This window comes from Apodemus sylvaticus, chromosome 2 (genome assembly GCF_947179515.1).
Source record: "Apodemus sylvaticus chromosome 2, mApoSyl1.1, whole genome shotgun sequence".
Lineage (NCBI taxonomy): Eukaryota > Metazoa > Chordata > Mammalia > Rodentia > Muridae > Apodemus > Apodemus sylvaticus.
In genome coordinates this window covers 67,259,588-67,276,823 of record NC_067473.1, presented here as the reverse complement: position 1 = coordinate 67,276,823, position 17,236 = coordinate 67,259,588, and the positions used below count along the sequence as shown (strand labels likewise).

Genomic DNA, 17,236 nt, shown 5'->3' with positions numbered 1-17,236 from the left:
CCAATGTCATACCGGTAAAGGCAGTTCAAGGGGGGCAGCACTGGCTCACAATCATCAAGTCCTAGTCTGCCATTAAGTCCTGTGTACTCTTATCAGGAAAAATATAATTCTGCCAGATGGACAAGATGACCCTAAGAAATAATTTTGGCAATAGCTTTGCTGTGTAAATCTCCTAACTACCTAAGCAGCCAGACTTGCAGTCTCCTGTCTCTGTTTAAATTGTTCAGCATATGACCTGGAGCCAGGACAAAGGAGATTTAAAGATGACAGTGTTTAGGAAATACATAAGCCTAGGAGTATTTAAGTTAAGACCTTTTTCTCAATCCTAATTCTTATATGGACATTGGCCCCAGCCAGCTAGGCACACGTTAGCACAGAGCTTGGTCTTCATATCTGAATGTGCAGTTACCTCTCACTGGGAAGGCAATGCCTGTTCACAATCTGACTGCAAAATGAATCAAAGCTATGTTTTGAGTCTAAAGATCCTGTTCCCTGCATCTTCTAAGAACAAGTCTCTGTTCTCCAAAATTGTGTTATCTGGCTTCTGTTAGTAAATGAGTATTGTAAAACAGCAGAAATGTGGGGTGGGGGTGGCATTTACAGGAAATGACCTCTTGTAGAGTAAAAAATCACAAGTCAAATTCTCGTCTTTCTTTTTTTTATTAGACAGTTACTTTATTTGCATTTCAAAGGTTATCCCCTTTCCTCATTTCCCCTCTGAAAACCCCTATCCCATCCCCCATCCCCCTGCTCACCAACCCACCCACTCCCACTTCCCTGTCTGAGCCTTCTCAGAACCAAGGGCCTCTCCTCCCTTTGTTGTCCAACAAATTCTCATTAAGTAGAGTCTTTATGTCCAACAAGTTCTCATTTTTTAAGTAGAGCCTTTATTGAGAATAGAATGGAATTTAAAGCAGTAAAGTCATGCAAAGAGAATCCCAGACTTCCATTCCTGGGCTGAAAGTAGTGTTCCTATTTCCCTGGAGTGAGGAGCCATCTCTAGTTACATGTCTCTTGGACTAACAAATATGCTGACAAAAAGTAACATAGGGAAGGATGGCTTTATTCGAGTTCACAATTTCAGGTTCCAGTCCGTCATGTCAGGGGTGTTGGAGGGTAAGGGGCTTAAGGATATCATACCACATGCACAGTCAAGAACACAGGCAGATATATGCATCCTGCCTACTACTGGCTTGCTGTAGAACTAGGTAGGATTCTCTACTCTTACATAGTCCAGGACCAACATGCTAAATGGTGCCTCTAGACATCAAATTGGGTCTTTCCATTTCAATTAACAATCAAGACAACTACTCCCAAGACACATTCACAGGCTAGCTTGATCCCTATAATTCCTGGCTGAGATTCTTTTCCCAGGTGGATCTGGGTTGTGCCAACTGGACAGTAGAAACTAACTAGCAGGGAAAGTTTCTTGCCAGAGGAGGCATTTGCGATTCATTGACTACAATTGGCGCCTGAAATCTGAAGATTCTGGAGCAGGCTAGAGGCACCAGTAGTGAAAAGAGATGTAATTTATATTTTGCAAAGTTTGATGATGGGTGTGTGAAGCAGGAAGAGGACAAAGGCAAATGTGATTCTAAAACTGTGCTGTCCCCCATCATTCTTAGCAACTGGGAGAATGATAAACATGCAGGAGTCAGTTTTTTATCTATATTCTTTCTTTACATTCCAAATGATTTTCCCTTTCCCAGTTCCCCCATCCCCATAAGTCCCATAAGTCCTCTTCCCTTCACCCATTCCCCAATTATGTCTTGATAATCCCCTACAATGCTGCATCAAGCCTTTCCAGGACCAGGGCCCTCTCCTTCCTTCTTCTTGGGAATAATTTGATATGTGAGTTGTGTCTTGGGTATTTGGAGCTTCTGGGCTAATATCCACTTATCAGTGACTGCATTCCATGTGTGTTCTTTTGTGAATGAGTTACCTCACTGAGGATGATATTTTCCAGTTCTAACCATTTGCCTAATAATTTCATGAATTCATTGTTTTTAATTGTTGAGTAGTATTCCATTGTGTAAATATACCACATTTTCTGTATCCATTCCTCCATTGAGGGATATCTGTGTTCTTTCCAGGTTGTGGCTATTATAAATTAGGCTGCTAAGAACATAGTGGAGCATGTGTCCTTATTGCATGCTGGGGAATCCTCTGGGTATATGCCCAGGAGTGGTATAGCAGGATCCTCCAGAATTGTCATGCCAAGTTTTCTGAGGAACCTCCAGACTGATTTCCAGAGTGGTTGTACCAACTTCCATTCCCACCAGCAGAGGAGGAGTGTTCCTCTTTCACCACACCCTCAACAACACCTGCTGTCTCCTGAGTTTTCAATCTTAGCCATTCTGACTGGTATGAGGTAAAATCTCAGGGATGTTTTGATTTGCATTTCCATAATGACTAATGAGGCTGAACATTTCCAAAGGTGCTTCTCAGCTATTCAAAGTTTTTCAGGTAAAAATTCTTTGTTTAGCTCTCTACTCCATTTTTAATAGGGTTATTTGGTTCTCTGGAGTCTAGCTTCGTGAGTTCTTTGTATATATTGGATAATAGCCCTCTATCGGATGTAGGGTTAGTAAAGATCTTTTCCCAATTTGTTGATTGCTGTTTTGTCCTTTTGACAGTGTCCTTTACCTTAAAGAAACTTTGTAATTTTATGAGGTCCTATTTGTCAATGCTTGATCTTAGAGCATAAGCTTTTGGTGTTCTGTTCAGGAACTTTTCCCCTGTGCCCATGTACTCAAGGGTCTTCCCCAGTTTCTTTTCTATTAGTTTCAGTGTGTCTGGATTTATGTGGAGGTCCTTGATCCACTTGGAGTTGAGCTTAGTACGAGGAGATAAGAATGGACCAATTCGCATTCTTCTGCATGCTGACCACCAGTTGAACCAGCACCATTTGTTGAAAAGGATATCTTTTTTCCAATGGATGGTTCCAGCTCCTTTGTCAAAGATCAAGTGACCATAGGTGTGTAGGTTCATTTCTAGGTCTTCAATCCTATTCCATTGATCTACCTGCCTGTCACTGTACCAACACCATGCAGTTTTTAACACTATTGCTCTGTAGTACTGCTTGAAGTCGGGGATACTGATTACCCCAGAAGTTCTTTACTGTTGAGGATAGTTTTAGCTTTCCTGGGGTTTTTATTATTCCAGATAAATTTGAGAATTGCTTTTTCTAACTCTATAAAAAACTGAGTTGGGATTTTAGATGGGGATTAGCATTGAATCTGTATATTCCTTTTGGCAAGATGACCAGTTTTACTATATTAATCCTGCCAGTCCACCAGCATGGAAGATTTTCCTTTGTGTGAGGTCTGCTTTTATTTCCTTCATCAGAGACCTGAAGTTCTTGTCATATAGATCTTTTACTTGTTTGGTTAGTGTCACACCAAGATACTTTATATTGCTTGTGGCTATTGTGAAAGGTGTCATTTTTCTAATTTCTTTCTCAGCCTGCTTATCCTTTGAGTATAGGAAGGCTACTGATTTGCTTGAGTTAATTTAATAACCAGCCACTTTGCTGAAGTTGTTTATCAGCTGTAGGAGTTCTCTGGTGGAGTATTTTGGATCACTTAAGTATACTATCATATCATCTGAAAATAGTGATAGTTTGATTTCTTCCTTTCCTATTTGTATTTCTTTTTTTTAAATTCGATATATTTTTTATTTACATTTCCAATGGTTTCCCCTTTTCTAGCCCCCCACTCCCCGAAAGTCCCGTAAGCCCCCTTCTCTCCCCCTGTCCTCCCATCCACCCCTTCCCACTTCCCCGTTCTGGTTTGGCCTTTACTGCTTCACTGAGTCTTTCCAGAACAAGGGGCCACTCCTCCATTCTTCTTGTGCCTCATTTGATGTTTGAATTATGTTTTGGGTATTCCAGTTTTCTAGGTTAATATCCACTTATTAGTGAGTGCATACCATGATTCACCTTTTGAGTCTGGGTTACCTCACTTAGTATGATGTTTTCCAGCTCCATCCATTTGCCTAAGAATATCATGAATTCATTGTTTCTAATGGCTGAATAGTACTCCATTGTGTAGATATACCACATTTTTGCATCCACTCTTCTGTTGAGGGATACCAGGGTTCTTTCCAGCTTCTGGCAATTATAAATAGGGCTGCTATGAACATAGTGGAGCATGTATCCTTATTACATGGTGGGGAATCCTCTGGGTATATGCCCAGGAGTGGTATAGCAGGATCTTCTGGAAGTGAGGTGCCCAGTTTTCGGAGGAACCACCAAACTGATTTGCAGAGTGGTTGTACCAATTTGCAACCCCACCAGCAGTGGAGGAGTGTTCCTCTTTCTCCACACCCTCCCCAACACCTGCTGTCTCCTGAATTTTTAATCTGACTGGTGTAAGGTGAAATCTCAGGGTTGTTTTGATTTGCATTTCCCTAATGACTAATGAAGTTGAGCATTTTTTAAGATGTTTCTCCGCCATCCGAGGTTCTTCAGGTGAAAATTCCTTGTTTAACTCTGTACCCCATTTTTTAATAGGGTTGTTTGGTTTTCTGGAGTCTAACTTCTTGAGTTCTTTATATATATTGGATATTAGCCCTCTATCTGATGTAGGATTGGTGAAGATCTTTTCCCACTTTGTTGGTTGCCGATTTGTCCTTTTGATGGTGTCCTTTGCCTTACAGAAACTTTGTAATTTTATGAGGTCCCATTTGTCAATTCTTGCTCTTAGAGCATACGCTATTGGTGTTCTGTTCAGAAACTTTTCCCCTGTACCGATGTCCTCAAGGGTCTTCCCCAGTTTCTTTTCTATTAGCTTCAGAGTGTCTGGCTTTATGTGGAGGTCCTTGATCCATTTGGATTTGAGCTTAGTACAAGGAGACAAGGATGGATCAATTCGCATTCTTCTGCATGCTGACCTCCAGTTGAATCAGTACCATTTGTTGAAAAGGCTATCTTTTTTCCATTGGATGTTTTCAGCCCCTTTGTCGAGGATCAAGTGGCCATAGGTGTGTGGATTCATTTCTGGATCTTCAATCCTGTTCCATTGATCTGCCTGCCTGTCACTGTACCAATACCATGCAGTTTTTAACACTATTGCTCTGTAGTATTGCTTGAGGTCAGGGATACTGATTACCCCAGAATTTCTTTTGTTGCTGAGAATAGTTTTAGCTATCCTGGGTTTTTTGTTATTCCAGATGAATTTGAGAATTGCTTTTTCTAACTCTGTGAAGAATTGAGTTGGGATTTTGATGAGTATTGCATTGAATCTGTATATTGCTTTTGGCAAAATGGCCATTTTAACTATATTGATCCTGCCGATCCATGAGCATGGGAGGTTTTCCCATTTTTTGAGGTCTTCTTCCATTTCCTTCTTCAGAGTCTTGAAGTTCTTGTCATACAGATCTTTCACATGTTTGGTAAGAGTCATCCCAAGCTACTTTATACTGTTTGTGGCTATTTCTTTGACCTCCTTATGTTGTCTAATTGCTCTAGCTAGAACTTCAAGTACTATATTGAAAAGATATGGAATGAGAGGGGAGCCTTGTCTAGTCCCTGATTTTAGTGGGATTGCTTCAAGTTTCTCTCCATTTAGTTTGATGTTGGCCACCAGTTTGCTGTATATTGCTTCTACTATGTTTAGGTATGGGCCTTAAATTCCTGTTCTTTCCAAGACTTTTAGCATGAAAGGATGCTGAATTTTGTCAAATGCTTTTTCAGCATCTAATGAAATGACCATATGGTTTTTTTCTTTGAGTTTGTTTATGTAGTGAATTGCATTGATTGATTTCAACATATTGAGACATCCCTGCATCCCTGGGATAAAGCCAACTTGATCATGGTGAATGATCATTTTGATCTGTTATTAGATTGTTTGGAATAATTTTATGGAGTACTTTTGCATCAGCCTTCATAAGGGAAATTGGTCTGAAGTACTCTTTCTTTGTTGGATCTTTGTGTGGTTTGGTATCAGTGCAATTGTGGCTTCATAGAACCAGTTGGGTAGTGTTCCTTCTGTTTCTATTTTGTGGAATAATTTGAAGAGTATTGGTGTTAGGTCTTCTTTGAAGTTCTGATAGAATTCTGCACTAAAACCATCTGGTACCATGCTTTTTTTGGTTGGAAGACCTTCTATGACCCCTTCTATTTCTTTAGGGGTTATGGGACTATTTAGATGATCTATTTGATCCTGTTTTAATTCTGATATTTGGTATCTGTCTAGAAAATTGTCCATTTCTGACAGATTTTCTAGTTGTGTTGAGTATAGGCTTTTTTTTCGATGTATTTTTATTTTATTCGATATATTTTTTATTTACATTTCAAATGATTTCCTCTTTTCTGGTCCCCCAATCCCTGAAAGTCACATAAGCCCCCTTCCCTCCCCCTGTTCTCCCACCTACTCCTTCCCACCTCCCTATTCTGGTTTTGCCTTATACTGCTATACTGAGTCTTTCCAGAAGCAGGGGCCACTCCTCCATTCTTCTTGTACCTCACTTGATGTGTAGATTATGTTTTGGGTATTCCAGTTTTCCAGGTTAATATCAACTTATTAGTGAGTGCATACCATGATTGATCTTTTGAGACTGGGTTACCTCAGTTAGTATGATGTTCTCCAGCTCCATCCATTTGCCTAAGAATTTCATGAATTCATTGTTTCTAATGGCTGAATAGTACTCCATTGTGTATATATACCACAATTTTGCATCCATTCTTCTGTTGAGGGATACCTGGGTTCTTTCCAGCTTCTGGCTATTATAAATAGGGCTGCTGTGAACATAGTGGAGCATATAGCCTTATTGCATGCTGAGGAATCCTCTGGGTATATGCCCAGGAGTGGTATAGCAGGATCTTTCAGAAGTGATATGCCCAGTTTTCTGAGGAACCACCAGACTGATTTCCAGAATGGTTGTACCAATTAGCAACCCCACCAGCAGTGGAGGAGTGTTCCTCTTTCTCCACATCCTCGCCAACACCTGCTGTCTCCTGAGTTTTTAATCTTAGCCATACTGACTGGTGTAAGGTGAAATCTCAGGGTTGTTTTGATTTGCATTTCCCTGATGACTAATGAAGTTGAGCATTTTTTAAGATGTTTCTCCGCCATCCGAAGTTCTTCAGGTGAGAATTATTTGTTTAACTCTGTACCCCATTTTTCAATAGGGTTATTTGGTTTTCTGGGGCCTAACTTCTTGAGTTCTTTATATATATTGTATATTAACCCTCTATCTGATGTAGGGTTGGTGAAGATCTTTTCCCAATTTGTTGGTTGCCAATTTGTCCTTTTGATGGTGTCCTTTGCTTTACAGAAACTTTGTAATTTTATGAGGTTCCATTTGTCAATTCTTGATCTTAGAGAATTCTCTATTGGTGTTCTGTTCAGGAACTTTCCCCCTGTACCGATGTCCTCAAGGGTCTTCCGCAGTTTCTTTTCTATTAGCTTCAGAGTATCTCGCTTTATGTGGAGGTCCTTGATCCATTTGGAGTCTAGCTTAGTACAAGGAGACAAGGATGGATCAATTCACATTCTTCTGCATGCTGACCTCTGTACTAGGATCTGATGATATTTTGAATTTCCTCAGTTTCTGTTGTTACATCTCCCTTTTCATTTATTATTTTGTTAGCTTGGATACTGTCTCTGTGCCCTTAGGTTAGTCTGGCTAAGGGTTTATCTATCTTGTTGATTTTCTCAAGGAACCAGCTCCTGGTTTTGTTGATTCTTTGTATGGTTCTCTTTGTTTCTATTTGACTGATTTCAGTCCTGAGTTTGATGATTTCCTGTCTTCTACTCCTCCTGGGTGAATTAACTTCTTTTGTTCCAGGTCTTTCAGGTGTGCTGTTAAACTGCTCATGTATTCACGCTCCAGTTTCTGTTTGGAGGCACTCAGGGATATGAGTTTTCCTCTTAGCTCTGATTTCATTGTGTCCCATAAATTTGGGTATGTTGTGCCTTCATTTTCATTAAATTCTAAAAAGTCTTTCATGTTTTCTTTATTTCTTACTTGACCAAGGTATCATTGAGTAGAGTATTGTACAGCTTCCATGTGTATGTGGGCTTTCTGTTGTTTTTGTTGCTATTTAAGACCACTCTTACTCCATAGTGATCTGATAGGAGGCATGGGATTAGTTCGATCTTCTTATATCTATTGATGTCTGTCTTATGACCAATTATATGATCTATTTTGGAGAAGGTACCATGAGGTGCTGAGAAAAAACATATATTCTTTTGCTTTAGGGGGAAATGTTTTATATACACATATAACATATATATAAAAACATATATATAGCACATATATAACATATATATATATATATATATAACAAATATATATATATAATATATATATAGGTTAAATCCAGTTTGTCCAAAGCTTCAATTTGTTTTACTGTGCCCCTGTTCAATTTCTGTTTTCCTGATGGGTCCATTGAGGAGAGTGGAGTGTTGAAGTCACCCACAATTATTGTGTTCAGCACAATATGTGCTTTGAGCTTTAGTAAAGTTTCTTTTACGAATGAGAGTGCCTTTGCATTTGGAGCATAGATGTTCAGAATTGAGAGATCTCCTTAGTGGACTTTTCCTTTGACCAGTAAGAAGTGTCCTTCTGTGTCTCTTTTGATGACTTTAGGTTGAAAGTCAATTTTATCTGATATTAGAATGGCTACTCCAGCTTTTTTCCTGAGACCATTTGCTTGTAAAATTGTCTTCCAGCCTTTTACTCTGAGGCAGTGTTTGTCTTTGACACTGAGGTGTGTTTTCTGTATGCAGAAAAATGTAGGGATCTGTTGATGTATCCAGTCTGTTAGTCTATGTCTTTTTATTGTAGAATTGAGTCCATTGATGTTAAGAGATATTAAAGAATAGTGATTATTACTTCCCATTATTGTTGATGTTATTTTTATATTTGAGTGGTAATCTTATTTTGGGTTTGATGAAAGAAGGTTATTATCTTGCTTTTTCCAGGGTGTAGTTTCCCCTCCTTGTATTGGTGTTTTCCACCTATTATCCTTTGTAGGAGTGGGTTTATGGAAAGATATTGTGTAACTTAGGTTTTATCATAGAATATCTTGATTTCTCCATCTATGGTGATTGAGAGTTTTGCTGGGTATAGCAGTCTTGACTGGCATTTGTGTTCTCTTAGAGTCTGTTCTAGAAGATCTGCCCAGTATCTTCTAGCTTTCATGGTCTCAGGTGAGAAGTCTGGTGTAATTCTGATAGGTCTTCCTTTATATGTTACTTGGCCTTTTTCTCTTACTGCCTTTAATATTCTTTTTTTTTTTTTAGTACATTTGGGGTTTTGATTATTATGTGATTGGAGGTATTTCTGTTCTGGTCCAGTATGTTTGGAGTTCTGTAGGCTTCTTGTATATTCATGGGGATCTCTCTCTTTAGGTTAGGGAAGTTTTCTTCCATAATTTTGTTGAAGAGATTTGCTGACCCTTTCAGTTGGAAATCTTCACTCTCATCTATGCCTATAATCCTTACCTTTGGTCTTCTCATTGTGTCCTGGGTTTCTTGGATGTTTTGGGTTACAAGCTTTTTGCATTTTGCATTTTCTTTGACTGTTGAGTCAATGGTTTCTATAGTATCGTTGGCATCTTAGATTCTTTCTTCTATCTCTTGTATTTTGTTGTTGATATTTGCATCTATGACCCCTGATTTCTTTCCAAGGTTTTCTATCTCCAAAGTTGTCTCCCTTTGTCATTTCTTAGTTGTTTCTACTTCTGTTTTTAGATCCAGGATGGTTTTGCTCAGTTCTTTCACTTGTTTGTGTTTTCCTGTATTTCTTTAATAGATTTTTTTGCTTCTTCTTTCATGACTTCTGCCTGTTGACCCAATTTCTCCTGCATTTCTTTAAGTAATTTTTGTGTTTCCTTGTTATTGGCTTCTATCTGTTGCCCCATAGTCTCCTAAATTTCTTTAAGTGATTTTTGTGTTTCCTTTGTAAGGGATTCTACCTTATTCATGCTCCCCTGTATTTCTTTAAGAGATTTATTTATGCCCTTCTTGTGTTCCTCTAACAGCATCATGACCAGTGATTTTAAATCCAAATCTTGTTTTTCTGATGTGTTGGGGTATCCAGGACTTGTTGTTGTTGGACAATTGGCTTCAGATGCTGCCATATTGCTTTGATTTCTGTTAGTAATGTTCCTACATTTACCTTTTGCCATCTGGTTATGTGTGGCATTAGTTTGTCCTGTTGTCATTGGCTGGTGCTTGAACCTCCTGTGAGCCTGTAAGGCTATTTCTATACCACTGGATGACTGGGTTTCCCCTGGCAGATTACTGATGTACTGCCCTACTCTTGGGTGCCATTGAAGCACTGTTGTTCCTTGCACCAAGCAATGTTATACCTGGGGTTGTCTCTGTGTACCTGGTGTTGCCTGTCTGGTCCACCTGGGATCAAAGACGGCAGACACTGCTGGGACCCCCTCCAAGTGCTGATCACTCTGCAGGGCAAACAGCCCAGGACAGTGCTGGCACACAGACAGCCTACAGAGCTGCCCAGGCCCTGGGCGCAGTCAGAAGCCTGGTGGGCTGCATCCCAAGCAATGTTAGACTCGGGATATCTCTGTGAACCTGGTGCTGCCTGTCTGCTCTGTCCAGGAGCAAAGATGGTGGATCCAGGAGTCAGTTTTTGACAGATACTTATACCAGTCTCTAAAATAATCAGCCTTTATATCAAACCTCTCAAGGTTGATAGTATCTTTTTTACACAGAAAGACATAAGGTCAAATGTTTGTTACTTTGAGAAGATGAAGATGAGCTCAGTTCCTCGCAAATAGCAGTTGGAACTGATATGCTTATGAAAACAAATGATTTTTGTGCACCAGAGAAGCCTGAGCTGGGGTCAGCCATGGGGATCATTATAGCTCTTATACATGAAGAGTATCTGTAAATACAGTGTGTGGTAGGCACCATGGAGCCAAAAGAGAGGAGAACTAAGACAATCCATAAGTGAGCATTTGGGTGGAAGTAAGGAAAGAAATAGCAAGAAGTAACTGAGTAGTGAAAAATACATCCTGAGGTTGAAGCTCCTCAGATGAAATCAAAGAAGAGGTAAGTATTGTAACTTCCCAAGCTTGAGTACAGGCTTAACTGTGTAAGACTCTGTGAAAACACTCCTTGTTTTCATTTGTTTAGCGTATGTCCATTCATCCTGAGTCTCTGCTTCCTCTGCAGAACCATGGCAACAACTCCTGATGCTGCTTTTGAGGTCCTCATGAATGGAGTGACCAGTTGGGATCTTCCTAAAGAACCCATTCCCAGTGAACTCCTCCTTACTGGCGAGGCTGCCTTCCCAGTGATGGTGAATGACAAGGGCCAGGTGCTCATTGCTGCCTCTTTCTATGGCCAAGGCCGCCTGGTGGTCGTGTCCCACGAGGGCTACCTGCTGCATGCTGGCTTGGTTCCTTTTCTTCTCAATGTGGTGAGCTGGCTCTGCCCCTGCCCTGGGGCTCCCATTGCAGTTCATTCTTCCTTAGCATCATTAGTTAACATCCTAGGAGACTCTGGGATAAATGCAGTGGTTCAGCCTGAACCTAGAGAGGCTCTGGGAGTTTATTGCATTGATGCCTACAACGACACCTTGACTGAGAAGCTGATCCAGTTCCTGAAGAATGGAGGAGGCTTGCTAATTGGAGGCCAGGCTTTGAATTGGGCTGTTCACCATGGCCATGATAAAGTGCTGTCCATTTTTCCTGGAAACCAGGTGACAAGTTTGGCTGGAGTATATTTCACAGATGTCTATGGGAATAGAGACTTGTTCAAGGTTTCTAAGGAGATACCCAATCTCAGACTCTATGTCCAGTAAGTGATGTTGTCCTCATGGGACTCTCATTCTTGTTAATAACAGCCCAATTACCCCATTTTAAAAGGAGATTTCAGCCTAACAGTGGATAAATTGGTTATCACAGAGTGAAATAATTATAACTACTAATGCAATTATCATACATGATAGTTTTCTTAGTTAATGTTTTATGGCATGAAGAGAAACTATAACCACAGAAACTCTTTAAAGGAAAAATTTAATTGGCTGGTTAGCATATTCAGAGGTTTAATCCATTATTGACACAATGGATATGGTAGCACACAGGCAGACATAGTGCTGGAGAACAAGCTGAGAGTTCTACATCTAGATTGATGGGCAGCAAGAAGGAAAAGACTCTGGCCTTGGCTTGAGCTTCTGAAACCTCAAAGCCCACCCCACTGACACACTTTATCCAACAAGGAGTGCCATTCCATATTGCAGTCTATTGGGGTCATATTTATACAGACTACCATAGTAGTTAAGCAACAATATCTTATGTTCTCTAGTATAGACTGGTTATTAACTACCTTGAGGTCAGGGTATTTTGTTGTATTTACAATTGAATAGCCTCATCATGAGTAATTAGAGAGGAGTGGTTCAACTTGAAAGGTAATTTATAAAAAGGTCAATAAAATATACAAAACACAAATTGTGTTTGTTTATATCTGGGGATATGGCTCAACAGAAACAGTGCTTGTCAAGCAAGTGTGAGGACCACAGTTAAATCCCAAGCAACCACATAAATGCTGGGTTAGCATGGAGGCCATCTGATAATCCCGGTATGTAGGTGGTAGAGATAAGGGATCCTTGGAGGAAGTTTAGTATTGGGCTACGTGAAACCAGATAAGCTCTGGTTTCAATTGAGAGATCCAGCCTTAATAGACAAGATAGAGTGATCAAAGAAGACTTCTAAATATCAGTTTCAGTCCACCATGTATGTACATGACACTCTTAAATCTGTGTCTACACACAGATGAGTACACACACACTAGTAAACAGGCATATATACACATACCCCCTCACATAGAGAGATTTTAAAAAGGAATTTTTTTCTATTTTGTTTTTCAATTATTCAAACATCATGCAGGACCTGGCATTGTAAATAGGGACTAAACATGAATGAATGAATGAATGAATGAATGAATGAATCAGTCAATCAATCAACCAATCAGTCAATCAAGTGCAATATCAGCCATCCCAGAGATAGCAAGGAAAATGTAACATGGATGTAGCTTTACATGCAGGAATCTTTCTCTTTCCTGGAGCAGAGTAGAACCATCAGGAAAAGGTAGTGTCTGAGTGGCAAAGGGTGCTGAGATAGCTAGTGTGAGCCCTGCAGCATCTTGTTCCATTTTCGAGCAGGATTCTTCATAAAGATTAGATTAAAATGGGACAAACAGTGGGGTTCCCTTGACTGAAGGTTTGGATCAACTGCCCAATGCATTTGACTCCAAAAAGAGTAAATACAGTGTTGTGTGGTGGTTGTGCAATCCCAGCCCTTGAAAGCAGAGACAGGCAGATCTCTGAGGCCAGCCCGGTCTACAGAACAGGCTTTAAAACAGACAGAGATACACAGAGAAACCCTGTATTGAAAACCAAATCCAAACCGAACAAAAAGGAGTAACTACCACATGGTGGAGGACAGCAGAGGTATGTTATTATGTGTTGTTAACGTTTCCACATGAGCATCTATCTGCTGCATATATCACATGCCAGTTCTCACACCTAGTCTATGAAGGTGAATTCTGGATTAATAAATATTTGTTTATGAAATGTTCATTGAAATTTAAAATTGCCATTTTAAAATGCCATATTAACTTATACTCATGACTAAATATAGCTTATACTATTACTAGTATTAAATATTATGAATTTTTGCTTGATGTTATTGTCACTATTCATTTGTGTTTTCTGATTACCAACTTCTTTATAGCAATCTCACTTCTTTCTTGAAGTGCTTGCTCTTCATTTTCGCTACTTTCATGTTTCCCTTGATTATTAAATGTTCTTCCTGTATTATGGATACTACTTCTTTGACATTTTTACATGTCGTAAATATTTCCTCTCATCTTTTGCTCAATATTTTGGTTTTGTCTATTTGGTTACGGTTTTGAAGTCTTTTGTTTTGGTAATTATTCATACGTACCCAGGCCTGCTGTGATCAATTTAATTAATTTTCTTTCCTTTCTTCCCATCCTCTCATCTTACCTTCCCTTTCCTCCCAGTTAAAAAATGATTTGAAGGTGCATCATGGTGAGGTAAAAGTATCACTCTCCTCTTTTCACTCTTGAAGGTTTTAGACCAAAAGAGCTGAGGTCCAGGCATGTCTCTGCTGGCCTACCAATATCATACTCACTTCTTTCGCAGACACTGATGTGAGAATCATCTCTTTCCAGGTGTGAGGATGAGCTCAAGTATGACCAGCAGCAGCTCCTGAAAGGGATGTCTGAGATGGACCTTGAGACAGGCGCAGCCCCCTCCCAGCTGCTTGTGCATGGACAGCGGGCATTTCCCTTGGGAGTAGACAATTCATTCCATTGCTTTCTTGCAGCTGCCCGCTATGGCCGTGGTCGGGTGGTGCTGGGAGGGCATGAAAGTTTGATACTTAATCAAACCATGCTGCCATTTGTGCTCAATGCTTTACACTGGCTGATGGGGAATCAGACAGGCAGAATCGGGTTAGCTTCAGAAATGAGAGCACTGAAGACTATGCTACCCAATAGCAGTTTCCAGTGGAGTGAAACCGAACTGCTAACCAGTGACTTGAGTGTGTTTTGCTGCTGCTCATTCGCCCGTGTAGACCCCGAGAAGATAGAGGAATTTGTTGCAGAAGGTGGAGGCTTGCTAATTGCTGCAGAGGCCTGGGTGTGGGGCCGCAGGAACCCAGATTCTAACTGTATGACTCAATACCCAAATAACATCATCCTGAAACGCTTTGGCCTTGGCATCATTAGCCAGGTGGTCCATCGAGGCTCCTTCCCAGTCCCCAATCCTGAGGTGATAAACTACCACATCCGTAGAGCCCTGTCCGAATTTGAGTCCCAGAACTACAGTCAGGGAAGTAGCTTACAAGAGAGCTGGCTGAATAAGCTCTTACAAGATTGTTTCTACGTGTTTCAAATGACGCACCAGAGGATTTCCATCTACGACTCTGTGAAGAAACATGCCCTGAAAATAATCCAAAGCAAGGGCTTCCCAAGTGTCACGGAACAACACCCGGTCACAAAGGGCAGCTCTCAGGCTTTTCTGCTCTCCCTTGCCTATGAATTATTCAAATCTGGAGTGGACAGATCTCAGCTACTTCCCCCTCCCGCCTTACTACCTCCTACAGAATCGCCAATGACCATTAAAATAAGCACAGGTAAGAAATGGAGAGCGGGCCCTGGGCATGCAGGACTAGAGAAAGAGAGCTGGCTAACTTCAGCGTCACTTCGGGGGCTCTTCCCCCAAGTCCATCTTCTTTCCATCTCTGTAATCTTTGGTGAAGGTAAGTCTAGGAACACAGGCAGCTGGGGCGGTCTGAGGAGGATCTGGGAGATCCTGTAGCTCTGGGATTGGGGGAACTTGGGGAATTCTGGAAGAAAGTGGAATCATGGATAGAAAAACTACAACCTTTCTTGTGAATCATTAGAAAACGACAACTCCTGGGTGAGCACTGGACTCTACTTACCTGAAGGGCAGGTGGCACAAGTAACACTTCCCAGGGAAGCCACTCACGCCAAGCTGAAGGTAAAGCACTTGTATCCCTATTGGACTTCTGACAAGTCCACAGAGCTTTACGTCCTCATCTACTCACTTTATTTTCTTATCTGAGACAAGGTTTCTTTAGGTAACTCTGGCTGTCATGAAACTTGCTATGTAGATGCTCCTGCCTCACTTCAGTAACAATTTAGATTCTCCCAACACCTCACCAGGCATAGGCCAGAAACACACCTATTTTAAAGACAAAGACAGTAATCACTAAAAAGCTGAACTGTGGCACATAATAGATGCTTTAAAAATGTACTTCCTTCATTACCTCTCCATCTTGTACTTACTGTCAAAGCTTCTCTCACTGGTTTTCTTTCCTGGGGTATCAGAAATACTATCCAAATATTTTCCAGGCTTCAATTCCATTAACCAGTTCCATAGTCTTCTCTTCTTGAAACCCAAGCAACATGGTGCAGACACAGGCAGTGCATTTTCTGAGTCAATATTTACCTTGGAAATCATTTTACTTTTTTTTTAAGCCCCAAGTACTTATGAACAGATATGGGTGCTCTAAAGAAAATGGATAAATGGTACTAATATTTTATTTACGCATGATATGAGACACTTATTGTTCTGAGGTTATATTCTTTCTACCTCTACCAGACCTCTTACATGTACACACACACACACACTAGATTCTATAGTTTCTGTCTCATTTATTTGGGAGCTAGGCAGGATAGAGAAAAGATTGTCACTTTTAGAAATGCATTTTTACTTCCCCAACTTTGACTCCATTTAATTATATATACGAGGAGATGGTACTGTCATTCTCATAAAGACTTATGTTCACTATAATAGGTCCTCATTGGATGCCACACGGATAACATAAGCCAAGCAAAAACTTACATCCGTCCCCCTGTGATGACCTATGTGTACCATTTGACTTCATCCCAGACATCCATCTCCTGGCTCTATGGGGGCCTTCTCTACATCATGGTCCCTGAGAAATACAATCATGATAATGTGTCTGTCACCATCAGTGGGGCTGTGTCTGCTCCATACTTCAAGCTGGGTGAGTAGGAGACCCAGTTTCATAATGGTACACAAAGGTGGGGGAAACCTAGAGGGAAAGAAGGGATCTGGCTTGAAAGAAAGCAATGGAGTAATTGGGGGGAAAGTGAGTCTCAAGACAGAAAGTGGACTAAGAAATATGCACACTCTCTTCTGGAAGGTCTGAAAGGTGACAGGGAAAGACAAAGGAGATTCATTATCAAGCTATCTCTCCGTGGGGTCTACAGTCGAAGGCCTACAATGGAACTCTAGAAAAAAGTGTGGGCCAAGCTGTGTAACGTTTATTTGCAGGTAAGACAACCCAGGAGGAATGGAAGAATCTTATTGAACACAGCAGAGCTCCGTGGGGAGAATTAGCCACAGACAACATCATCCTGACAATTCCAACAGTAAACCTCAAGGTTCTTCAGGACCCCTACCCACTGCTCCAACTCTGGGACGAGATGGTAAAGGCTGTAGCCAAGCTGGCAGCCCGGCCCTTCCCTTTCCAAAGAGCTGAGAGGGTTGTACTTGACAAGCAGATTTCATTTGGTAGGTACTTCATGGGAACACTCTGAGAGTTGACTTTGAATTGAACTGACATAATTTTATGGAGATCAGCTGGGGAATGGGGCATAGTTCACATCATTTAAATTTCAAATACATGAAGAGTTACAGGATACTAAGACTGAAAAGAAAAATCTGTAAATATTTTACA

At 40.6% G+C, this 17,236-nt stretch overlaps 1 protein-coding gene across 1 annotated transcript in view; it reads left to right on the top strand.

Moving 5' to 3' along the window:
- The window catches only part of LOC127678556 (TRPM8 channel-associated factor 3), a 70,287-nt gene that overhangs the window by 49,811 nt on the left and 3,240 nt on the right, over nt 1-17,236 (top strand). Inside the window, exons 2-6 of the mRNA XM_052173576.1 lie at nt 11,151-11,777; nt 14,175-15,139; nt 15,410-15,507; nt 16,327-16,540; nt 16,831-17,070. Coding sequence (XP_052029536.1) covers nt 11,155-11,777; nt 14,175-15,139; nt 15,410-15,507; nt 16,327-16,540; nt 16,831-17,070 — 2,140 coding nt within the window. The 5' untranslated portion in view covers nt 11,151-11,154. The remainder of the gene's footprint in view (nt 1-11,150; nt 11,778-14,174; nt 15,140-15,409; nt 15,508-16,326; nt 16,541-16,830; nt 17,071-17,236) is intronic.